The 26,910-nt window shown below is 56.0% G+C and overlaps 1 protein-coding gene across 1 annotated transcript; it reads right to left on the bottom strand.

The window, feature by feature from the left end:
* Positions 1 to 10: 10 nt before the first annotated feature.
* SEC62 (SEC62 preprotein translocation factor) lies at positions 11 to 23,289 on the bottom strand. The gene is made up of 8 exons (XM_078873379.1): positions 23,211 to 23,289; positions 9,350 to 9,458; positions 8,763 to 8,868; positions 7,191 to 7,377; positions 6,143 to 6,238; positions 4,571 to 4,631; positions 3,449 to 3,568; positions 11 to 3,005 (listed from the first exon to the last, which is right to left on the bottom strand). Exons 1-8 carry the CDS (start codon positions 23,247 to 23,249, stop codon positions 2,392 to 2,394), a joined length of 1,332 nt encoding a protein of 443 aa, XP_078729505.1. The 5' UTR covers positions 23,250 to 23,289; the 3' UTR covers positions 11 to 2,391.
* Between the last annotated feature and the right edge of the window lie 3,621 nt (positions 23,290 to 26,910).

Here is a 26,910-nt window from a genome sequence, read left to right on the forward strand (position 1 = left end):
GTGCGAGCGATTAAGAAGTGTTTTTAATTCCACCTTGATACTTGCACAGTTAATAATGTTACCATAGAACAGACACGGACATTTAATTTTTTTTTTTAATCGTATTTATGTGACAGTATTACTTTAGCGTTGCACACTTCCAAAACGGGCAGAGATGGGTGCGGTAGCAAAGCGAGACGGTGAACACGGAACGGCCCTCGAGGATCGCTCGGCTCGGTTCGATTCCCCGTCCCACACTCCTGCTCCTCCAATGTGGAGACACTCCCCGTGACTCGACCAACTCTTAAGAGCTAAAGCCATGGCAAGAGCAAGCGTGCCCGCTTGCTGCAATGTCCAGCGCACCGGACTTGCAACCCAGAGGAGGGGGTGGGGGTGCCAGTTGGGGCGCATCTCCCGGCGCGGCAGTTTAAATGGCTTCACCATCTCACCGCGGCTAATGGGCGGTGCGCGTACGCCCGCCTCTTCCAACAAACACGACTGCTCAGCAGCAGAGGTGTATAGAACAAATACTGCACCCCCTCCTCTCTCGGGCTCTCCCCCGTTCGAGGGAGGCCATTCCAACACCAGCGGGGCGGGAGCCAGCAGACTGCAGGGCTGCGCCTCTGCAGAACCTCAACCCCCAAGTTTCGAGACTGGGGGGGAGCACCCGGGAGAAAACCACACATGCGCGAGGGATTAACACTTACGAGCGCCATTTCCCTTTGCGGCCACCCTTGTGGCTCAAGATGGGGCGTTCCTGTGCACGTGCTTAACCAGGCTCGGGCCTGCTGAGCTTGCGAGACTGCCTCCAGCCACCAGGTCGAGGGCGACCTGGTGGGAGGAGGCCGGAGCCTGCCGCGTGTTGGCTTCACTCACCGTCCCCTCCTCCTCCTCCTCACGTCCTCATCGCTCCTCTTTGTGCGCTAACATCGTCTATGAAATGACCGAGACTTCACCTTCCTCTTACGACCACCGGAGGTCAATTACAGACAGGGGGACAGTTTTTGCTTATTTTTCTGGTACGCGATCAGTGAAACACGCACAACGGGCGATCCGTTTACAGACAGCTGCTGCTAACCTCGAGGAATCTGCAAACAAATGGATTGTGCAGGTGGCTGGGATGGATTGCCGCATCGCAAGATGGTGAGAGGGGGGAGAGGAGAGGGGGATGGCAGGCAGTGGCTTGGCACGACCTTCATCCACGGCTTGATGGCGAGACAATGTTGGAAGGATTTCCATTCCACCGGTTGCTAAAAATTGACCCGGCATCTCAGAGCACATCTTGCATCAACATTGTCGTTTATTTTCTCTCTTTTCTGGCCTAGGGGACCCCCAGTGGCAGCTGTTCCTGTGCAGCACAAGTCGAGGCCTGCAAGTGGGCAACAGTGTCCTGTTTGGCAGGGGGCGACGATGTAAACGACACTTTATTTTGGAGCCTCTTTGTTACCTGTCCGCCACCAATACTCAATAAACTCGCGTACCAACGCTCGACCCCTCTGCGAGATAATGGAGCCATCATTGCCTCCACAACATTCACCTGTGTTGAGGAGAGGCTTAGAGAGAGAGTGGAAATCGGCGGCCTATCCTCTAACTGGATTGACCCTGTATATCCGCAACCGGGACAGCACTTCCACAGTGTTGCATCTCTGTCGCTCTGGGCACTCGTGAGGCACGTGCCACGTACTCCAGTCTACCGGCGACCCACAAAACACTGAGGAGTTCAAGCACTGGCTACGGTGCGACCGCACTAACGCTACCGCCCCCAAGCAATCTAACGCAACGCAAAGCGGCGTGGCAATTAACACTGGATAAGGCGCGTCGCACACGCGCGCGCACACACACGCGCAAACACACACACGCTACCCACCTCCACAGAAGAAGAGCAGCGGGGTCAGGAAGAGAGAGGAAATTAAATGGGAGGGGCGCGAGACGGAGAGAGACGCCGAGAAGCTGGGCAGGTGAGGGACGAGACAGTGGAGGGGCCGAGGTGGGGGGAGGACGTGGGAGGGAAGAGGGGGAGGTGGCAGCCGCTCTCCGCTGCGAGTCACGACGTCCGACGTTTCGCTCCACGTGCCGCCGGAAGCTTCTTCAGCGGCGGGAATCGGATCACCGCCACCTCCCGCCCCCGCCCGGCACGAGAAGCAAAACGTCGGGGGGACGTCGCGTGAACAGCGCGACCACGGGGACAACAACCCCCACCACCCCGGTGGCGGGGGGGGGCGTGGCGGTGGAATGATCGCGACTCGGAAATCGTGCGCACCCGAGGAGCGATGACCGTTTGGCGGAACTCAAGATTGGATGAGGAGAAACGAGGAGGAGGAGGAGAGACGGCGAGGAGGTGCGGGTGTGGGAGCGACGACGCGGCCGCAGTCAACGGAGAGAAAGTTCGGAGGCGGCGGCGGCTGTTCCATCTCAGGGATGCGACGACGCGCTGGCCCCTGCCTCGTCGGCCGCCTCCTCCTTCCGCTTTCTCCCGCCGCCGTCGCCGCCGCCGTCGCCGCCGCCGTCAGCGCCGCCGTCGCCGTGAGAGCCCCCGTCGATCTCCTCCTGCGAGATCACCTCAAAGTCATTGCCGTTGCTCTGGTCGCTGCCTTCGTCCGTCCCTCTCTTCCCGCCCGCCTCGTCATCCTCCTCCTCTTCCTCCTCTTCCTCCTCCTCGTAGTCGTCGTCATTGTCGGCCTTGGCCGGCCCGCCTCCGTCGCCGTCGTCGTCGTCGCTGTCCGTGCCGTTGGACGGCCCCAGGGTCTTGGGCACGACGGCCTCGGCGCAGGCCTCCTCCGTCGTTCCGCTCGTCGAGCCGCGTTTGCCGGCGTCGGATTTGGCCGCCGCCGCCGCCGATTCCGGCGACATCGAAGACGACGCGGCGACGGCAGCGGCGGCTCCGGCGGTCCCGGTCTGCCGCTCGTGCGTGTAGAGCGGACGGAACGAGTCGAGGAAGCCCACGTCGGCGGTGAGATTGGGCAGCAGCCAGAAGTGGTGGCGGCCGCCCGTCAGCAGCCAGATGAGCATGAAGAGGATGCAGCGCGCTGGGGGACGGGGAGGAGAGAGACGCGGGGTGGTGGAGACGGACGTGAGAGGCCACGGCGGGGAGAGGGGGGAGGACAAAGGTGGGCACGTGCGGTTAGACAGGTGGACGCACAGAGAGACGTACGGGCAAGTGGCGTGGACGGGCGGGCAAAGACTTGTGTGTGTGTGTGGAGAGCACCAGTGTAGCGGTTAGCGCGCTGCGCTATGAACTCAGCGGCCCCTAGGTTGATTCAGCCTCAAATGAGTACCTGGTGGGGCGTGTAAAAACATCGCCACTAGGGAGACAAAGGCGGCCGGGCGCGGTGCTGGCCACTCACCCCCTCGTGTGCCGTGTCGGCCTTTATAGGTGCTCGCTAACAGCACTTGCCCCTACAGTCTGTTAAGGCTATGAGGGGGATCTTTGTCTTTGTGTAGGATGGGTGTGCGTGAGGGAGGGACTCACCGACGGCCAGGAAGAGGATGCCTCCGATGAAGCAGCCGGCTGCCACGCTCAGGTAGTAAACGCCCACACGCATCTCGGCCGGCCACAGCGGGAACAGCGTCGCCGCAATCACCGCAATCACTGCGCCACACAGCACCACACACACAGCGCACAGATATAGCACACAGATGCAGCACACAGACGCACCACACAGACGCACCACACAGAAGCAGCACACAGACGCAGCACACAGACGCACCACACAGACGCACCGCACAGCACACAGACGCAGCACACAGACGGACCACAGACGCAGCACACAGACGCAGCACACAGACGCAGCACACAGACGCAGCACACAGACGCACCACAGACGCACCACACAGACGCAGCACACAGACGCAGCACACAGACGCACCACACAGACGCACCACACAGACGCAGCACACAGACGCAGCAAACAGACGCACCACACAGACGCACCACACAACACACAGACGCACCGCACAGATACAGCACACAGACGCAGCACACAGACGCAGCACACAGACGCAGCACACAGACACACCACACAGACACACCACACAGACGCACCACACAACACACAGACGCACCGCACAGATACAGCACACAGACGCAGCACACAGACGCAGCACACAGACGCACCACACAGACGCAGCACACAGACGCAGCACACAGACGCAGCACACAGACGCAGCACACAGACGCACCACACAGACGCACCACACAGACGCACTGCACAGACGCACCACACAGTCCACAGACGCACCACACAGACGCACCACACAGATGCAGCACACAGACGCACCACACAGCCCACAGACGCAGCACACAGACGCAGCACACAGACGCAGCACACAGACGCAGCACACAGACGCACCACACAGCCCACAAACGCAGCACACACAACTCCAGCACACTCAACACACACAGACATATGTATGATACGCAAGTTGAACTTCTTTCACACCGTACGTAGCCAACCGTGCTAATCGAAGGCGCGCATACAACTACAGAGCACAGCACATACCACTGCAGCAAAGACACAAATACAGCACTCTTACACCAGACACAACACACAAAGAATGCTCATTTGAGGCCAAGTTGACCTAGGGGACGCACCCAAGATGAGCCCCATGATGAACGTCTTGGGGTGAACGGGGTCGTAGATCCACACGAAAACCTGTGGGGGGCGCGGGGGGGGAAGAACACGGCGGGGAAATCGGCACACGCTCACGGGAGGGGTGGGTGGTGTGACGAGGGAGGGGTGGGTGGTGTGACGAGGGAGGGGGTGGGTGGTGTGACAAGGGAGGGGGTGGGTGGTGTGACGAGGGAGGGGGTGGGTGGTGTGACAAGGGAGGGGTGGGTGGTGTGACGAGGGAGGGGGTGGGTGGTGTGACGAGGGAGGGGGTGGGTGGTGTGACGAGGGAGGGGTGGGTGGTGTGACAAGGGAGGGGGTGGGTGGTGTGACAAGGGAGGGGGTGGGTGGTGTGACGAGGGAGGGGGTGGGTGGTGTGACAAGGGAGGGGTGGGTGGTGTGACGAGGGAGGGGGTGGGTGGTGTGACGAGGGAGGGGGTGGGTGGTGTGACGAGGGAGGGGGTGGGTGGTGTGACAAGGGAGGGGTGGGTGGTGTGACGAGGGAGGGGGTGGGTGGTGTGACGAGGGAGGGGGTGGGTGGTGTGACGAGGGAGGGGTGGGTGGTGTGACGAGGGAGGGGGTGGGTGGTGTGACGAGGGAGGGGGTGGGTGGTGTGACGAGGGAGGGGGTGGGTGGTGTGACAAGGGAGGGGGTGGGTGGTGTGACGACGGAGGGGGTGGGTGGTGTGACGAGGGAGGGGGTGGGTGGTGTGACGAGGGAGGGGTGGGTGGTGTGACAAGGGAGGGGTGGGTGGTGTGACAAGGGAGGGGTGGGTGGTGTGACAAGGGAGGGGTGGGTGGTGTGACAAGGGAGGGGGTGGGTGGTGTGACGAGGGAGGGATGGGTGGTGTGACAAGGGAGGGGTGGGTGGTGTGACAAGGGAGGGGGTGGGTGGTGTGACGAGGGAGGGGTGGGTGGTGTGACGAGGGAGGGGTGGGTGGTGTGACGAGGGAGGGGGTGGGTGGTGTGACGAGGGAGGGGGTGGGTGGTGTGACGAGGGAGGGGGTGGGTGGTGTGACGAGGGAGGGGGTGGGTGGTGTGACGAGGGAGGGGTGGGTGGTGTGACAAGGGAGGGGGTGGGTGGTGTGACGAGGGAGGGGGTGGGTGGTGTGACGAGGGAGGGGGTGGGTGGTGTGACGAGGGAGGGGTGGGTGGTGTGACAAGGGAGGGGTGGGTGGTGTGACAAGGGAGGGGTGGGTGGTGTGACAAGGGAGGGGTGGGTGGTGTGACAAGGGAGGGGGTGGGTGGTGTGACGAGGGAGGGGGTGGGTGGTGTGACGAGGGAGGGGTGGGTGGTGTGACAAGGGAGGGGTGGGTGGTGTGACGAGGGAGGGGTGGGTGGTGTGACAAGGGAGGGGTGGGTGGTGTGACAAGGGAGGGGTGGGTGGTGTGACGAGGGAGGGGGTGGGTGGTGTGACGAGGGAGGGGGTGGGTGGTGTGACGAGGGAGGGGGTGGGTGGTGTGACGAGGGAGGGGTGGGTGGTGTGACGAGGGAGGGGGTGGGTGGTGTGACGAGGGAGAGGTAGGTGGTGTGACAAGGGAGGGGGTGGGCTCTCACCTCGTTGCCGTCGACGAAGATTTGCTTGTCGTGGGGCTCAAGTTTCATCCTCCTCTTTGCATCTTTCTTCTTCTTTGGGCTGCCCGGCTCATCCTCCTTCATGCACAGGGCACCCAGACGTCGACTCAACAGCGACCAAGTCACACCGGTCCATTCATAAAGAACGCCACTCACTTCATAAATATTCCCACTCCATTCATAAGTACCGACTTAAAGCTTTCGTGACTGGAGGAATTCATATTCTTTGGGTCTTTCGGTAAAGTCACTAGATAGGTTAAAAAAAAATAACAAAAACTACGACGACTCGATCGCAACACAAGCGATCGTCATCAGGAACCCAAGTCACCAGCTACTCAGTTGTGATCGAAACATCGTAGTTTTATTTATTTATTTTTGTTATTTTCTTTGAACCTATCTACATGACTTTACCGAAAGACCCAAAGAATAAGTTCATTCATAAATTTATTCCCATTCCAATAATTATCACCAGTCCACTCATAAATATTGCCAGCCTATTCATATATCACGCAAGTCCATTCATAAATATTACCACTCATATTTATTCATTGGGTTGGGCCACGTAATGATCTTGCCAAATCTATGCCGTGAAACCCTTCACCACCCGACCTGGCCAAAAATAACAAAACTGTGACGTGTTGTACAAGCGCCTTAACGACGTGCCCATTATCACTGATCCAGCTCACTCAGCAGCGAGTTCAGAGCCAGATTTAGCAGCGATTAGATTTGCGCAGCAGAAGGGTGCAGCAACGACGACGGCGGTGACGATGATCGTTGTGATCTCATTGCTATCTCATCGCGTTATCCCTCCCTCTCTCGATGCAGCAGCTGCGTCCAGTTCCAGTGTGCCTCTTGCGGGCAGCCAAAATCGCGGAGGCAGCAACTTCATGAACGCCGCACGTAGCAAATCGCCTCTCCACCCCCCCCACACCACCACCCTGTTCACACCTGGCACGAGACACTGCTGACGAAGCGGTCACGAAGCCGTGCTGCGTCATCCACCGTCGCGAACAACCCTCCTCCTCCGTACCTTGCGAGCGTCCCTCTTGGCGTCTCCCTCTTTGTCTTTCTTGTCGCCGTCCTTCTTCCTCTCCTTCTCCCTCTTGCCCTTCTTCTCCTCCTCCTTGGGCGGCTCCAGCTTCTCGCGCTTGCCCTCCCTGTCCGGTCGCTTCTTGATCACCTTGAGCGCACGGTGGAAGTACTGCTTCTGCAGCAGCCTGGTGGAGCGGCGGAGTAGGAGGGGAAGGATGGGGGGGGGGGGAGAGGGAGGAGGAGGTGGGGGGTGGGGAAGAAGGTGGAGGGTGGATAAAGGGGAGGAGGAACAGGAGGAAGAGTGGTAGGAGGATGGGGAAGAGGGGAAGGAATTAGCACCGATGAGCATCAGTTCCGATATAAAGCAACGAGTCATTAATGATACAGAAATACACACAAAAGTACACACGCACACAAAGGCAACGATCCCCCCCCCCCCCCCGTTGCCTTCAGCATGCACCTATGACTGGACGTGGCACCGGAGGAGGTGGTGTGGCCAACACCACATCTGGCCGCCTCCCAGTCGCGAAGTTTACACGCACCAACAGGCACTCATTAAAGGCTCGGTCGACCTAGGGGAGGCCCAGAACTGGTTGAAATATTCATCGCTGTTATTGTCCGTGGACCGGAATCGGACTCTCGGATCGCGGGGTTCGTAGCGCAGCACGCTAACCACGACGCTACCGCTTCCCACACACACGGGGGCGCTAACACGCACGGGCAAGCTAACACGCACGGGCGCGCTAACACACACGGGGGCACGCTAACACGCACGGGCGCGCTAACACGCACGGGCGCGCTAACACGCACGGGCGTGCTAACACACACGGGGGCACGCTAACACACACGGGCGCGCTAACACGCACGCTAACACGCACGGGCGCGCTAACACGCACGGGCACGCTAACACGCACGGGCACACTAACACGCAAGGGCGCGCTAACACGCACGGGGGCATGCTAACACGCACGGGCGCGCTAACACGCACGGGCACGCTAACACGCATGGGCACGCTAACACACACGGGGGCACGCTAACACGCACGGGCACGCTAACACGCACAGGCACACTAACACACACGGGGGCATGCTGACATGCACGGGCGCACTAACACACACGGGGGCACGCTAACACACATGGGCGCGCTAACACGCACGGGGGCACGCTAACACACACGGGGGCACGCTAACACGCACGGGCGCACTAACACACACAGGGGCACGCTAACACACACGGGCACGCTAACACGCACGGGCACGCTAACACGCACGGGCACGCTAACACGCACGGGCACGCTAACACACACGGGCACGCTAACACGCACGGGCACGCTAACACACACGGGGGCATGCTAACACACACGGACGCACTAACACACACGGGTGATCTAACACACGGGTGATCTCACACGCACGGGTGATCTAACACGCACGGGTGATCTCACACGCACGGGTGATATAACACACACGGGCGCACTAACACACACGGGCGCACTAACACACACGCTAACACACACGCTAACACACACGTGTGATCTAACACACACGCTAACAGACACGTGTTTGCATACCGGTTGCAATAGGCGACCACGGACTCTCGTGTGGTGAACAGGATCTCTGTCCCCTTCTTCCCTGTGGCCCAGTTCGACTCCAGGAGCGTTTCCACTGCCTTGGAAGCTTTCACAGCACAAAACAACAGAGACAAAGATCCCCCATGTAGCTTATAGCAGACTATTGGGGCAAGTGCTCTTAGCGAGCACCTATGAAGGCGGCGCGACACACGAGGGGGTGGGGTGGCCAGCACCACGCCCGATCGCTTTTGTCTCCCCAATTCTGATATTTACACACTGCACCACGTACTCATTTAAGGCGACCTAGGGGGAGACCCAAGATCAATTCATATATTACACTGTTAGTGTGGTCGTGAGCGAGAATCGAACTGGGGGTCACGAGGTTCACAGCGCAGTGCGCTAACCACTGCTCCGCTGCCCCACACACACGGCGATATTTAGTTGTTTTGGTTGTCGTTGTTGTCTGTACACGACCGTACAGACGCTCTCCACCAACACCTCGACCACACCCACCAACCGCGATCCTCACGCCGGCTGGCACGCTCAAGCGAACGGCGGGGGGGGGGGGGGAACGAGGGGCGACTCACCCACAAAGTAGTCCACCGAGTGGCCCATCATGTTGGTGGACTTGGTGGGGCAGTTGAAGCGGAGGTACTTGGCAACAGCGGTCTCCTCCTTGTTGTCCTCGCCACTCGCCTGCGTGCACACAACAAAGACAAAGGTCCCCCGGTGTCACCTTTGTACGTGTGGGTAAATGTCGTCGCGTTTTTTTTTATATCCTTGCAAAAGCGGAACCAAGGGGCCGTCCATAAATGATGTCACGCGATTTTGGACGATTTTTTACCCCCCCCGTCACACGGGGTCACAAAAAGTCAGACCCCCCCCCTCAAATATGACGTCACAACGCTCTGCACCCCCCCCCCCCCCAAGAATAAAGCATGCTTCAAATCACTTTAAACTATTGTCATTGTAGTGCGTATTTAATGTGGCGCTGCACTCTGATGTTATAGGAGAAAACATTTATTAAAAAGTCTATTTAATTTAGTAGAACGCGTTGTCTATATTTATTTAAAGTTGCGCATTTTGATGTCACGTCACATTTCTCAAACCTCCCCCCCCTCGTCACACATCGTCACAAATGTCTGACCCCCCCCCCAGGTGCGTGACGTCATTTATGGACGGCCCCCAAGCCGTCTCGGTGAAGTCTCTGACTCTAAAGCTACTTTGGGGACCGCATGGTGAACTGGCAGCTTCCCTCCCTCCCTTAGTCCCACCACGAAGACAAAGATCCCCCGTGTAGCGAGCACCTATGAAGGTCTGAACGGCACACGAGGAGGTGGGTGGCCAGCACCACGCCCGGCCGCATTTGTCTCCCCGGTGGCAAAGTTTACTACACATCGCACCAGGTACTCGTTTTAGGCTGAGTCGACCTAGGGGAAGCCCAGGACCGGTACACTTAACTGTCACCGGTGTTGGCCGTGAGCGGGAATCGAACTCGAGTCTCCAGGTTCGTAGCGCAGGGCGCTAACCGCTGCACAACCGGTCCTCACATACGTATGTGTACGCGCACAAGCGTGCACACACACACACGTGCACAGAAAGGCGCACGTGTAATGCGGGCGAAAACGACCTTCCGGAAGTGACGTCATGGGGGGAGGAGTTACGTCACGTGGGGGAGAGGGTAAGGGTCTATAAGGGGGGTAACCGGAAGCAGTCGGGGGTGATCGGGGACTAGGAGAAGAGAGAGGCCATGCAGGGCGAAGGGTGAGAGAGAGGGGCGAGGTCGCCACACACCCAAGCCAGGAGGATCGGCACCGTCGGCCAACGGTGACCGGCCCGGGGGCAGGAGGAGCAGCGAGGAGGCTGCAGAGAGCAGCGGGTCTGCAAGGGAGGAGTCGGCAGCAGGGGTCTGCACGGCGCGACAGCAGCCTGGGGCTGCAGAGTGTGGGCTACGGGAGCGACAGCAGCCTGGGGCTGCAGGGTGGAGAGTATATAGGGGAGTACCGTGAGGGAAAGAGATCGAACCCAAATAAAGGACACAGGACAGAGAGAAGCGTCCGAGTCTTTTATAACACTGGTGTCAAAGTGTAACGGTATGGCTAAACAATTGAGAAAAAAGAATATTCCGTCTCCGGCATCGGCTTCATCTTCCGACGACGATGACCTTCCTCCTGCGGTGGATCCGACTCTGGCAGAGGAGGAGATCCGTGCTGGGACGAGTACGGGTCCAGGGATCCAAGATGTCGCCGCGTCGGCGGACCAGTCTGCACCAAAGGACGCGGGTTTGAGATGGAGTCAGATGGCGGAGCAACTTGAGACTCTCAAGAACGTGCTTGCACAGTTGTGTGCGCTTGTTACGCCGAGGACGGCGTCGGAAGGCGATGTTGGTGGTCCGCAGGAGCCCCGGTTGTCTTCAATGTCGACGCCATCAGCCACGCGGCATGAAGACGCCATCTTGGGCGTGGCGCACGACGAAAGGCGGGAAGCCGCCATTTTGGGCCCTCCGCGACGGAAGGCCGCCATCTTGTCGACACCACGCTGCGACGCCATGTTGAACATGCCACCGGAAGAGTCAGCGGCTGGAGGGAACGCGCCAAGGCGTCGCAGTCGTCACCTAACGACTGTCAAGGAATTCTCCATCGGGGGTGATTGGAGTGCGTTCGCCTGCAGATTTTTGGCAGCGGTGCGCTCGGCGGGGTGGACTGACGCCGAGGCATTAGAGGTTCTTCCGACTCTCCTTGATGATGAGTCCGTTAGATTCTTTCGCTCTATAAAAGCCACAAAGAAGAAAACATTGCGTGGTGTGTTCGACGAAATGGCTGACGCTTACGAGCCGCCGGATGACGCTCATCGCCGGTTTGCGCAACGACAACGCGCACCCGAGGAGTCTCCGGTGGCGTATAGGGGCGCGGTACTGGAGCTGGCAATGGCCGCATACCCGGAGATGGAGCCTGACCTGTTGGAACCTCTCATCCTGGGGAAGATGTTGGAGTTGTCCCGGGATCTCGGCATTCCCATGCCGGTGTGCGGTCACGAGAAGCTCACATCCCGGGCTGCGGCTAAGTGTCTGGACGCCCAGTTCAACCTGCGCCGGTGGAAGCAGGTCACGGCGTGGACGGGTGGGCCCATCGTCGAAGGGGGAGCCGTGGGTTGGGACCCCAAGAATGCGGTTTATGTGCCGGACGACAGGAGCCCGCAGGAGCTGTCGGCTGCCGCTGCTCCGTGGCCGGAGCCGCGGGCTGCGCCGCCGACACGGCCGCGTCGGGACGGGGCGCCCGCAGCAAGGCGCAATAACATCGACTGCTTTCGCTGCGGGCGTAAGGGCCATTATGCCAGGGACTGCTGGGCCCGCGTCCCGGGTCCGCCCCAGCAGGAGGCCTCGACAGCGGCCGCTCCAAGGAAGGATTCGCCAGCACAGGCAAGTCGGTGCGCACCAGACACCCGGCAAGGCTTGACACCTCACTCATCACCGTTGTCATGCGATCCGGGTGTTTTTAATAACGGGAGACCATTGACTGTGCCTTGTCGTTCGGTAACGCAGTGGCGTAAGTTGGCTCGGCGGGTCGTCGCGGCCGCTACCGGTTCGTCCACCGTACCTGGGTCGATACAAGGGGTGGACGTACGGATTTTGGTAGATTCCGGGGCGTCCGCGACCATTATTTCGGATGTAATATTCCATCTCTTGAACATCCCACCAGGGGCCGTGAGTCCGGCTTACGCTTCCTGCGTCGCCGCGAACGGGGGTAGCATGGGCATTGTGGGCCAGGTGTATGCTACAATTGCTATCGGGGGAGTGTCGGCCTCGGGTATTGTGTTAATTTCGAGGTCTCTTGCGGTTCCTTGTTTATTAAGGACCGATTTTGTGGCCAAAATGCCCATTTTAATTAGAATTAATGAGAACTGCATTCAATTACCGGAAGGCCGTAAAATTGCCTTTTTGCCGTCGCCCTGGGGGCGACCTGCTCCTGTCGCCCAGGTGCAGGCGTTGTCCGAAGTGTCTGTGGATATTCCACCTGGCTCACAGATTCTCATTCCTTTGCGTTATCGGAAGCCTGTACCTGGTCGTCAAGGAGCGATTGGGGTTTTGTTGTCACCGTCCGCCACCATCACGGATGGATCGGCGCTCGTTGGGGCACAAACTATTGTTAGGCCAGACCAGCAGCCGTTCTTGCAGGTGCTTAACGCGAGTGCCGAAAGCGTGTGTGTGCCGGCGGGTACCGTGGTGGCACATGCCACTACTGCGTTTACAGCTCATGATGATCTGTCCGGCCGGGGGGTTGTTGGAGGTGTTTCGGGGCCCGGAGCTGTGGATGACCGCTGGATTGCTGAATTGTGTGGGGAGAATTCAGCTCTTTCTGGGGAACAGCGTTGTGCGATTCGTAAATTGTTATCGAGCTATTCTGATGTGTTTAGTTCCGATGATTTGGACTTAGGACGCACCTCCTTGCTTTACCATCATATTGACACAGGGGACGCTGCCCCTATTCGGTTGAACTCGCATCGGATGAGTCCGGCTGAGCGAGAGCATGTTCGAGGGGCAGTGGATGACATGTTGGCTGCGGACATAATATCTCCGTCTAACAGCCCATGGGGCGCACCTGTTGTTTTGGTCAAGAAGAAAGATGGCAAATTGCGATTTTGTGTAGACTTTCGTAAATTAAATAAGGTGTCGGTGGCGGATGCGTATCCCCTGCCGCGTATGGACGACTCTCTCGATGCCTTGTCGGGGGCGAAGTTCTTTTCAACGCTAGATCTCTCTTCGGGCTTCTGGCAGCTTCCCCTCGACGAGTCCTCGCGGGAAAAGACTGCTTTCCGTACGCCGCAGGGGTTATTTCAATTTAACTGTCTTCCGATGGGGCTGAATGCGGCCCCTGCCACTTTTCAGAGGTTGATGGAGTTGGTGTTAACGGGGTTGCAGTGGGAGACATGTCTTATATATTTGGACGATATTATCGTTTTCAGCCGCACATTTGACGAGCATTTATCGCGGTTGGAGGCAGTGTTCACCAGGATGCGTTCTGCTAATTTGAAATTTAAGCCCAAGAAATGTCACCTGCTGCAACACTCCGTGCGTTATTTGGGCCACATCGTCAGTGCGGACGGGGTGGCCACGGATCCGGACAAAACTGCGTGCGTCCGTGACTGGCCAACCCCTGCCATGGTGGGGGATGTGCGTCGGTTTTTGGGGTTCGCCTCATACTATCGGAGGTTTGTTCCAAATTTTGCTACGATCGCGAGGCCTTTGCATCTCCTGACGGGTAAAGGACACAAGTTCGCTTGGGGACCCCCGGAGGAGGCGGCGTTTCGAGGTCTACGCGATCTATTGGCTACGGCACCGACGTTGGATTATCCGGATTTTGCGCATCCCTTCATTCTGGCCACGGACGCGAGTGACACGGGTATTGGGGCGGTGTTATCTCAGTCCAAAGATGGTGTAGAACGCGTGGTCGCGTATGGTAGCCGGGTTTTGTCTCCCGCTGAAACCCGCTACTGTGTCACTCGCAGGGAACTTTTGGCTATTGTTTTTTTTCTCCGCCAATTTCGACCGTATCTGTACGGTCGTTCGTTTATTGTTCGCACGGATCATGCGGCCTTGCAGTATGCTCCCGATTGTGCCCGCCGTAAGCCGCCTAAACATCCATATGTACCGCCGATACAATCCATCCAGGTATCTCGAGTTAATGAGTTGGTGGCGTTAGATATTTTGGGACCCTTTCCGCCATCCGCTAGGGGAAATAAATATTTGCTGGTAGGGGTGGAGTACCTCTCCCGCTGGCCGGTGGCCTGGCCTTTGCCTGACCAGTCAGCGGCGTCTATCACGGACGCCTTTCTTTTTGGGTATGTTATGGACAAAGGGGCGCCGGAAAGGCTCCTTACAGACCAAGGCCGAAATTTTTCCTCCAAATTGTTGGGGGAAGTGTGTGCGGCGCTGGGTACAAAAAAAATACGGACATCTCCCTACCACCCACAAACGGATGGTATGGTGGAACGGCTTAATCGGACCCTGTCCGCCATGTTGTGCCATACGGTTAGTGAAAAACAATCGGATTGGGATTTGCATATCCCTGGGGTGCTTTCAGCGTACCGGATGACGCCGCATGCGGCTACAGGATATTCGCCGTTTTTTCTAATGTACGGTCGTGAAAACGTACCGCCGATTAATGAACAGTTGGGAACCGAGGCGAGGGGACCTGTCAAGCCTCTTCCTGATTACATTCAGGACACCGTTCACCGAGTCACTGAAGCGCGGGTGGAGGTTCGCATGGCTACGGCCAAAGCCCAGGCTCGGAACGAGCAGTGTGCGCGATGTTCAAAAGGGGAATGCCCTTGGAAAACGGGGGACCTGGCCTGGCTCCATTGTCCACAGGTGCGGCCAGGTACCTCTCCTAAATTACATAAGCCATGGCAAGGGCCGGTTCGCCTCATCGAGGTTCCCAACCCACAGTCGGCGCGTGTTCGGTTTGGTTCTCGGCGTTGGTTCGTCCATACATCTCGGTTGAAACCATACGTGGCCCCTTGACCGGATGCGTCATCTCCTGAGGTTGCCTTGCCGGGGTCTGTTGCTGCCGACTCGCCCTTGCCTGTGCCTGCTGACTTTGCTAGAGCGCCTGTCGTGCCTTTCACAGACGAGCCGGCCGTGACGCGACAGGGGAAAGCGGACCCAGCTCGGGGTGCGCCTGCCACGGCTGCGGACCCTTTGAGGCCCGCAGCCCTTCCTACCCTGCCGCGGACACGATTGCGGGACGCCTCTGGTGCTGCGCCTTCAAAAACAGGGGACCGGGACGTTGCCAGGCCTCCAATAGCGACAGGCGAACTTCAGCCTGTCGCTCTTAAAACCCTGCCACGTTCCCGCTCGGCGTGAGGGCCACCGACCGTCCGGGACGGCCCGGCGACCCGCACCCGCTCGAAATCCCTCACATTTAGTTAATTATTGTGTTGTGTTCTTGTTCTTCCGTATATTATCGTGTGTTCTTTGTTCTTTTACGTATTCGGTCGTGTTCGCTCGCATTGCGTATTGGAGTTGTGTTCAGCCGAGGTCGGCTGGATTTTCTCTACGGGGGAGGGTGGTGTAATGCGGGCGAAAACGACCTTCCGGAAGTGACGTCATGGGGGGAGGAGTTACGTCACGTGGGGGAGAGGGTAAGGGTCTATAAGGGGGGTAACCGGAAGCAGTCGGGGGTGATCGGGGACTAGGAGAAGAGAGAGGCCACGCAGGGCGAAGGGTGAGAGAGACGGGCGAGGTCGCCACACACCCAAGCCAGGAGGATCGGCACCGTCGGCCAACGGTGACCGGCCCGGGGGCAGGAGGAGCAGCGAGGAGGCTGCAGAGAGCAGCGGGTCTGCAAGGGAGGAGTCGGCAGCAGGGGTCTGCACGGCACGACAGCGGCCTGGGGCTGCAGAGTGTGGGCTACGGGAGCGACAGCAGCCTGGGGCTGCAGGGTGGAGAGTATATAGGGGAGTACCGTGAGGTAAAGAGATCGAACCCAAATAAAGGACACAGGACAGAGAGAAGCGTCCGAGTCTTTTATTACACACGTATGCTGTCAGTGAGCATCTATGAAGGCCGAATAGCTACACGAGGGGGTGGGTGGCCAGCACCACAAACGCCCACCTTTATTTTGACGCGTGTCAAAGTTTATGCACGACACCAGGTCCTCATTTAAGGTTGGGTCGACCTAGGGGAGGCCCAGGGACCAGGTTCAGACGTCCAGCACTGTCGTTGGCTGCGAGCGGGGATCGAACCCGGGTTGCCCGTTTCCCAGCGCACTACGCTACTGCTCCCCAAGCAAACGACAAATACACACACACAAAGGGGCCCACACACAAGCACACGCAGTCGGGTACGTCACTCTTCCCCGTCTCCCTTACGAAACGACCAGGGTTCACTTTCTCACTCAATCATTTCTGCGGGCGCTGGTGGACCGGAGCATGCAGTGCATGTACTTTGAACTTCTTTTGCACCGTACGTAGCCATCCGCGCTAATCGGAGGTGCGGGGGGGGGGCAACAAACAAAACACGGGTGGCACGTGACGTAGTCCCAGCCACGGCGGCAAGGGGCATACTTGACATGGCGTGTTGGGTGGAGAAATATTTTCTCAACTCGCCGACTGAAATCAAGCCCTGGCGAGGCCACGGATGGCTCTTGTCTTGTAGCAACACACCTGAGCTGCGTGTCCCGGGTGATTCGACATAACATCGAAACTCTGTCAACGCGACTGCATTTGTTTATATGCAGGGTCGTTCATGGCATACGAGATTTAAAAAAATCGACGAGCCAACTTTCCTTACCCGTTTAGTAACGATTTGAGTGACGATCGCGGTGACCAACCGCATGGAGTATTCCAACGCAGTTGGTCACGTGACAAGCCCGCTGCATAAACAACAAAGTTCATAATAGCTCACGGCTAGTGAGGCTTGCTCAACCATACTTCACCACAACGGTAAGTGCGGGTTTGGCGAAAGTCGGCAAACCGATTATAATCGCCGTTTTCAAATAATTGTTCGCATGAGATCATCCCTCACTCTTATTAATTCCTTTGCCGTTCCGGGACGTCTGGAAGTTGCAGGGTGTGACGTTTCCCGTTCACCGCCCCATCTTGGACCGCGCGAACGTCTCGTTTCGTTTAGAGAGGCGCAGCAGCGCCGCTGTTTTTCAATACACTATAGCGTACTCACCGCAGACAAGTGTAGCGACACGACCGCCGCACGCTACGAAAGCCGACACTGTGCCACGCGCGCACCCTCCCCGCGTGGCCTTTTACTTTCGATTCCATTCGGAAAAACCGATGAAATACGCGCGCGTACATCATAGGCGTGACGTACACGTCATCGGTGACATACATGTACGTATGTCATCGGAATGGGAAAGGATTAATAATAATAATGATGATGTCAGGAGCATCTTGACAGTGTTCTGGTGACATCACTGTCGTGCGACTGCTGTGCCGTCATCATAAGGGCAGACTCACCAAGAAACAACAAATTACGTTGGCGATGCAGCTGCTGATAATTGTTTTTTTACCCTTCTATCTGGCAACAAAACTGACACCTTTTTACAAGGAGTCATGTTTGCATAGACCGCAATACCTGCAGTCATAATACAAACAAAAGAACATAACTCTGATAATGTGCACTGTCCTTGAAGTTGATTGGTCCACACCCGAGGACAGTGCACATTATCAGAGTTATGTTCTTTTGTTTGTATTATGACTGCAGGTATTGCGGTCTATGCAAACATGACTCCTTGTAAAAAGGTGTCAGTTTTGTTGCCAGATAGAAGGGTAAAAAACCAATTATCATATTTTTACTGGCAAATGAGGTTCCCATAGTGTAGATGCTTGCCCCGAGCTCTCATACTCTGATGGTGCATTGTCTTTGAGTTGTGCACCTTTTAGCGTCATCTGGTCCAACCCATGTGAGACTAGGCTCTAAGGAAAGCTGTCTCGGGTGTGGACCAATCAACTTCAAGGACAGTGCACATTATCAGAGTTATGTTCTTTTGTTTGTATTATGACTGCAGGTATTGCGGTCTATGCAAACATGACTCCTTGTAAAAAGGTGTCAGTTTTGTTGCCAGATAGAAGGGTAAAAAAACAATTATCATATTTTTACTGGCAAATGAGGTTCCCATGATGCAGCTGCTGTTGCTGCTGCTGTGTTGGCAGTGGTGCCCAAGCACAGAAAAAAAGAAAACAACTCAACGCAATCGTCAATAACAAACAGCGTGGCCTCGGCGAGAGAACTTTTACAATAAACTTTTGTTCATCTTGGATCGTCTGTAACGGGGCTGCTGTGACTTCCGCGTTACGGACGGGACACAGACAACGGAATGCATCGGCACTTTCAACAACAACAAAAAGCCACGAGCTCTCGTAGATTATACAACGGAGGCTATGGGGGCCCGGGCTCTACAACTTCACGCGCGTGTCATATTGCACAAGACACGTGTGAAGACACAGGTGAGACGAGGCAAGACGCTTGCTCCATTACACCACACAGATAAAGAGAGGCCACGGAGTGGACAAGAGTTGGCGTGGAGAGAGCACCTCATGAGCGCCGTCCCCAACTCCTATCCATTCCAGCTCTCACATGTGCGGTGGACAGGGCCATGGGCCGAAACGTCAGCCGTGAAATATGTTTTCTTTTACGGCCACACCACACAGTGTTACTGACGGATGTGTTGAGTAATTCTCGTTGTTACACGTGTGCCTGTGACGCCACTGCCAGCAGCACTGGACGATTTCCTCCGTGTCCAAGCGCTACTCTGGTGATATGCCTGTCAAGCTGCTACGGCTGTTGCATTTTAAATCTTGTCGATGCCGCGACGTCATTCGAGCCATGTGCACGACGCCTCACCAGGCTCCCTGGACTCCCACCCGCACCAGATGTTCCAGCTCGAGGGATTATCAGGAATAAACTCGTCATTTGAGACCCAAACATCGCACCGTCTGGCTGTCTTTGACATTCCTCATCCTCCTCGAAGACACCGGTGTTGTAACCACCGACGGCGCAATCAAGAGCACCGCCAGCAGGCCGATGCTGCACCACATCTCCTTCGCGAATGGAAAGTGAAAGATAGAGAATCCGCAGTGGTGCGACTGTGGCCACGCAAACAAACTCTAGAGCATTGCAGTAAACCCACGGTGGCGTGCGCTCCCGACGAGGAGGAACAGCGGAACGACACAAACTCTCTCTCTCTCCCCTGAGAAACCCCCTCACCGTGGCCAGCAGACCTCGACATTGGCATCTAGCTCCTGAAAGTTTTGCTGGTGGCTGTCCCATGGCTGTGACTTTGGGGGACTGACGTCCACTCACGGCACATTGACATTATGTACACACGTTGATTTATTTGTCCTGTGTATCTGGTGCTCTAACTTGTGAGCACACCACGTGTATAAAGCGTTGGCTAAACAATTATTGCCGCTGCCGTTCGTGCGCGAAGAATCAAATGCAGGTAAGCTATTTTAACGAACCATGAAATATAAGCAATGCTACGCCTTGCTGTAACTTTAAAGGCTCTTGGATTTCTCATTCATGAAAGGTCTTAACCCGTGTGGGGCAGCCCAGCACAGACGCACAGCCCTGGACGCGTCCCTCAGCAATACAGAGTAGTTACCTCGGTTAACGTTTTTAATCCGTTCCACGAATACTACTGTGAACCCAAGTAACTGTTAAATCGAAGACAGAGCTGTTGCACCCACTGCCAAAACAAAACCCGCAATAATGTAAACAAAGCCAGTCCAAGTCTAATAAAATGGGCGCCACCGATTGGCTGAGGGCACGGCTCAGCCCCACTTAACGAGTGCTCGGATTGGCCAAAATTGGCACCCGTGTGCATATCATGTGAACACGGTATCGTTAAATCAACGATGTTAACATTCGTCACAATGTGAACGTGAGTCGGAACCATGGGGTCCTATGGGAGGTGAAACCTCAACCGAAAAACCGCTAACCAATGTCACTGTTAATCGAGGGACCGCTGTATGTTTGGCGATACGATATAAATGTTCTGGCTCAGAAGATGATCGTGACATCGGATTTCCATGGGGGCATCATCGTAGTTAAAATAATTTTGTATTTTTGTGCTTCGGTGCAATTCCGGTATGAACACAAGATTGCTTGAAAGTGTTTCAACTGCAACTCGCTCAGCCTATGCCTGCCCACGAGTCTCTCATTATAATATTAATCACAGCTTTACAATCTATGACTAAAACTAAAACATTTTACCAGGTAAGGCCCACTAAGCTACATAGCTTATTTTCAGAAGCGACTTGGCCACAAATCATAGCTCAACAAAGTGGCCTATCATGTGGACATATATAGCAGCCAAATATTCTAAACGCGTAATGTTGATTCGAAACGTGGAGGAAAAACCTGCATGACCCGGAGAAAAATCCACGCGACCATGGGAGGAGAGACACCGCAAACTCCATATAGAGAGCAGGCATCAGGGTCAGGGTCGAACCCACAACCTCCTGTATACCAAGCGAGGTAATTAACATTTCCTAGCCACCGTGATAATGAAGAAAGAGAGAGACACCACAAACTCCAAATATAGAGCGGGCATCATGGCCGGGATCGAACTCACGACCTCCTGTGTACCAGGCGAGGGAGTTAACATATCCGAGCCACCGTGGTGCTGTGGTAACACACACACGTTGCCAGCCACACGCTATATCACTTAATAAACTCTCACAATGGTGATGTCATGCAACTACCATGCCGCCAATTGACAGTGCACAAAGCACCAATTCGACGATGGCCGGTGGTCAAGAACAATAACGGAGCGGCGGCCAAAGAGTGGAATGTGCGAGCAGTTCTTCAGTGGGCGAGACGAGGCAGGTAAGGCAGATGAGACGGAGAACGAGAGACGGATCTGAGCTAGTGAGTCCTGAGCCAGGTGAGACTAGAGACAGGGTGAGACCCAGGTGAGAGAGATTAGACATACGAAGGACATAGGTGAGACATCGACAAGACATCGAGACAGGAGATACAGGCGAGCCACAGATAAGACGCAGGCGAGACAGGAGACAAGATCCAGGTGAGACACAGACAAGAGACACTGACAGACACGTGACAGACACGGGGTGATGAGACACAGAGAGGGCAGACAAAGACAAGAGACACGTGACAGACACGTGACAGACACGGGGTGATGAGACACAGAGAGGGCAGACACAGACAAGAGACACGTGACAGACACGTGACAGGCACGGGGTGATGAGACAGAGAGGGCAGACACAGATAAGAGACCGGTGACAACATGGGGGGGGGGGGGTAGCCGCTGGCCCGTTTACATTCCCCAGCGCTGACAGGGCGCTCGCTCTCGGCAGCCAATGCGAAGCGCGCGAGCCTCCCCATCCCGTCTACAAAATCTAAATACCATAATGCAGACAAGAGATAGGCGACAGACACGGGGTGATGAGGCAGAGAGAGAGACACGGGGTGATGAGGCAGAGAGAGAGACACGGGGTGATGAGAGAGAGAGAGAGACACGGGGTGATGAGAGAGAGGAGAGACACGGGTGATGAGACAGAGGAGAGACACGGGGTGATGAGACAGAGGAGAGACACGGGGTGATGAGAGAGACAGAGAGACACGGGGTGATGAGAGAGAGAGAGACACGGGGTGATGAGAGAGAGAGAGACACGGGGTGATGAGAGAGAGGAGAGACACGGGTGATGAGAGAGAGAGAGACACGGGGTGATGAGGCAGAGAGAGAGACACGGGGTGATGAGAGAGAGAGAGACACGGGGTGATGAGAGAGAGGAGAGACACGGGTGATGAGACAGAGGAGAGACACGGGGTGATGAGACAGAGGAGAGACACGGGGTGATGAGAGAGACAGAGAGACACGGGGTGATGAGAGAGAGAGAGAGACACGGGGTGATGAGAGAGACAGAGAGACACGGGGTGATGAGAGAGAGAGAGAGAGACACGGGGTGATGAGACAGAGAGAGACACGGGGTGATGAGAGAAAGGAGAGACACGGGTGATGAGAGAGAGAGACACGGGGTGATGAGACAGAGAGAGACACGGGGTGATGAGACAGAGAGAGACACGGGGTGATGAGAGAGAGAGACACGGGGTGATGAGAGAGAGGAGAGACACGGGTGATGAGAGAGAGACACGGGGTGATGAGGTAGAGAGAGAGACACGGGGTGATGAGAGAGAGAGAGACACGGGGTGATGAGAGAGAGGAGAGACACGGGTGATGAGACAGAGGAGAGACACGGGGTGATGAGACAGAGGAGAGACACGGGGTGATGAGAGAGACAGAGAGACACGGGGTGATGAGAGAGAGAGAGAGACACGGGGTGATGAGAGAGAGAGAGAGACACGGGGTGATGAGAGAGAGGAGAGACACGGGTGATGAGAGAGAGAGACACGGGGTGATGAGAGAGAGAGACACGGGGTGATGAGAGAGAGGAGAGACACGGGTGATGAGAGAGAGGAGAGACACGGGTGATGAGACAGAGGAGAGACACGGGGTGATGAGACAGAGGAGAGACACGGGGTGATGAGAGAGACAGAGAGACACGGGGTGATGAGAGAGAGAGAGAGACACGGGGTGATGAGACAGAGAGAGACACGGGGTGATGAGAGAGAGGAGAGACACGGGGTGATGAGGCAGAGAGAGAGACACGGGGTGATGAGAGAGAGGAGAGACACGGGGTGACGAGGCAGAGAGAGACACGGGGTGATGAGAGGTGACAAGATACATTCCGGCCTCCCCTCTCTTCGCCCCACCCCCCGGCGCTCTACTCCGCCTGGGGGTGCGAGGAGCTCGCGCGAGGTAAAGCGGCGGCCCCCCAAGACCCCGTGCCCCCCCAAGTGCCCGTGCCATGCCCCCCCCAAGTCCCCGTGCCGTGCCCCCCGAGGCCCCCGAGGCCCCCCAAGTCCCCGTGCCGTGCCCCCCGAGACCCCCCGAGGCCCCCCACACGAACCTGCTGCTTGCGCTGCTTCCTTCGCTCCGCCATCGCCATCTCGGCGACCGTTGGCGTGGCCGATCTCGCGAGAGCAGCTCCCGCGCGCTCTCGCGAGAGTTGCAGCAGCGGCGGTGTCATCGTCATCGCGGCGGCGGCGGCGGGAGCTACACGGCGGCCATGATGGGTAGGGGTTGTAGGGGAGCGGTGGCGGAGCGGTTAGCGCGCTGCCGCTACGATCCCCGGTGACCCGAGTTACATTCCCGCTCACGGTCACCAACAGCGGTGACGATTATATGTACCGGGTCATGGGCGTCCCCTAGGTCCACTCAGCCTCAACTGAGTACCTGGTGTGTAAACATCGCCACCGGGGAGACAAAGGCGGCCGGGCGTGGTGCTGGCCCCCCACCCCCTCGTGTGACGTTCCAGCCTTCATAGGTGCTGCTCGCTAACAGCACTTGCCCCTACAGCCTGTCACAGGCGACACCAGGGGGGATGAAGAGGGATCTTTGTTTTGGGTTTTATGCAACGCGTCTGATGTGTAAGACATACTTCACATTTGTGGATGGAGAGGGTCGATCGATGCGATGTATGGGGAGCCGCGGTGGCCAGATGTCAACTACCTCGCCTCGTATACAGAAGGTCGTGGGTGAGATCTCCATACCTCTCAACCAGTGGTCTACCTTATCACAGACCAACTCAGACCTCATTGGTCACCCGTGCCCCTTATAAATCTCAACGTTTATCCTACAAAGTCCCATCACGAGGGAGAAACACAAATAGACAAACCAAATGCTGTTGACCGTATTGAAACGGCTGTACGCCGTATGGACCTGAAAACTCGATTTCCCTGTACAAGAATACGGGTTAGCCGTATGGGTTGACCGCTATGCCACTCGCACAAACCGACTCGCCCACTCTTTGTAACGGACGCGATCCCAATCTCACTACTTATCACCTGGTGAAACAAAATATTGCCAACTTCAAACTTGTACTCACCCACACTCCCACTCACCCACCCCTCACTCGCTCAAATCAATCTTGTAAATGAGACTATCCGAGTCTCTTGGGTTCTCACCGCAGTCACTCGCAGAGACTGACTCGCCAACTCACTCATTCACTCCGCAAATGAGATTCATCCAATATCATGGGACCTTTTTTGTCAGTATCACAGTATGAAAAATAAGAATAGATCTTGATTTGAAGCTTTCGTGACTACAGGAATCCATACTCTTTGGTTCTTTCGGTAAAGTCACGTGGGTAGAAAAAATAACAGATCACGACGTTTCGATCGCAACACAAGCAACCGTCGTCAGGTGAAAAAGAGGGGGAATCTGCTGAGGCAGGCTGTTTATCAAGGTTTAGAGATGGGCGGGCAGCTAATGTTAATGTAGGAGCGAGCAGGAGAGAGCGAGTAGGTTGAGATAAATTTTCTTGTAAATGTAAGCTCGGCCAGGGCCCAGAAAGTTGAGAGTCGGCTAGTATTGGCAGGTAGGAAGGGAACATCAATGCAGTTACAACTTTACCTGGTTGATCATGTCCTTCCAATGATTGCTTAAGTTGTATCCATCTTATCAGTTGAAGTTATGTCTGTGTTTATAAATCTGGATAACTTCATGGACAAATCTTTGACGATAGCCCGAAGGTTTTCAGAGGTCCTTGGTCTCGGAAAAGACAATATCATGTGAGCCCACCGTGTTCAAACAGTGATCAGCCACAGCAGAGGTATTGGTTCTGCCGTGTTTCAAATCTGCCTTGTGTTCGCGAACACGGTCCGAGACATGTTGTTTCATTTCCCCAATGTAACTGCTACCGCAGACATAACTTAGTTTGTAGACACCAGGGTATTGCATGTCAGGAATCACATCTTTCACAGATGGGATCAAATCACGGATTTTGTGTACTGTGTTGAATCGAACCTGGATCTTGGGATTGTTCAAGATTTTGGAAATCTTTTTGGTAACCCTGCTATGTGTAGTGACTGGGAATGTCACTGTGTGGTCCCGAGCCTGCGAGGCCACGGCGGGATGTATACTGCTGTGTGTACACCCCAGACACGGGGTGTAGTACCAGCCCTAGTGGGGGCTTGGGTGAGCGCTGGTTAAGCGCGGTGGCCACGCACAGCGTGCGGTGCGGGCGCCCGTTGAGAGAGTGCCAGCCAGCTGGGGTTACGTTGGGGGCACGATACTCTGGCCGACCTGGGGACATGTTACCGGATGATACTGGAGGGGGGCCACCGGTGGAGGGAGCCAATGGGTGGTCACATGGTCCGAGAAGAACTCTCGAGAGCCTTCGGCCAAGGGGGCGAGAGAGATCGAGGTGGGTGGGGCGAGAGGCGGAGCCAGCCCCAGCCCGACCCCATATAAGGTGGGGGGGGGGGGGCCCTGTGAGGGGCTCGGGGTTCTTACTGTTGGAGAGGCAGGAGATCCACGTCAAGCTTGAAGAAGCCTCCAGCCACGTGGTCCAGGACCCAGCTTGTGGTCCGGACCGGGATAGTGGAACCGTGTTTAGTTCCGCCGTAGCATGGTTAGTTGGGTGGTCACCACCCGAGAGTACGTTTTGTCAATAGCTTGGAGTATGTTGTGCTAAGAGTTTAATAAAACGTGTTGCTCCCAAGACAACGACTGTGACGCAGGTGGACTCACTACATATGTATGGCAAGGTGATGGTTTTCATTGGGTCCTCAGATGGTTCTCTCCCTATGCGGATTGTGCGACCCGAATATCCATTCATCTTGAGGGCTTGGCGTACGTGCTCCAGTTCACTGGATACGTGGTGCTGGTCGGAGATGCAACGGGCCCTATGGTGTAGTGTTTTGATGAGGGAATTATTCTGGGCTGGATGGTGGTGGGAATCAGGCTTGAGATAGGAATCCGTGTGGGTGGCTTTCATGTAGACAGTGTCCCAACGAGCCATCAGGTCTCTTCTTGATCAAAACATCCAGGAATGGTAGGTTGCCATGATTTCCCACTTCCATGGTGAATTTGATTGATGGGTGTATGAAATTGATGTGGTTGAAAAATTGGATCGGTGCTGGCAGGCCATGTGGCCAGATGACGAACGTGTCATCTACGTATCTCTTCCACAAGGAAAGACGTCGGGTGGATGTCTAGATGGCATCTGTCTCAAATTTCTCCATGAAAACATTTGCTCCCACTGGCGATGAGGGAGAACCCATTGGGTACCCTCATTTTGTTTGTAGAATGTCTGCCCAGGTCGACGTATCCCTCAAAGGTTTGGAACACATCCCGGCAGACGTACAGTGAGGGAAAAAGGTATTTGATCCCCTGCTGATTTTGTACGTTTGCCCACTGACGAAAAAATGATCAGTCTATAATTTTAATGGTAGGTTTATTTGAACAGTGAGAGACAATAACAACAACAAAATCCAGAAAAACGCATGTCAAAAATGTTGTAAATTGATTTGCATTTTAATGAGGGAAATAAGTATTTGACCCCCTCTCAATCAGAAATATTTCTGGCTCCCAGGTGTCTTTTATACAGGTAACGAGCTGAGATTAGGAGCACACTCTTAAAGGTGTATTTTATACAGGTGTAATAACAGCCATAGAGGGTTCACGTGGGGATTGGCTTGCCGGTCCTGCTTGTAGCCAATAAGGGTTGAGATAGGGACCATGGCCCATGCGTCATCACGACAGGTCATCAGGAGTGATTGGCCTAGCCATTCGGGGCCCCAGCCAATGGGGAGCCGGATGAGGGG

This window comes from Lampetra fluviatilis, chromosome 36 (genome assembly GCF_964198595.1).
Source record: "Lampetra fluviatilis chromosome 36, kcLamFluv1.1, whole genome shotgun sequence".
NCBI classification, from domain to species: Eukaryota; Metazoa; Chordata; class Hyperoartia; order Petromyzontiformes; family Petromyzontidae; genus Lampetra; species Lampetra fluviatilis.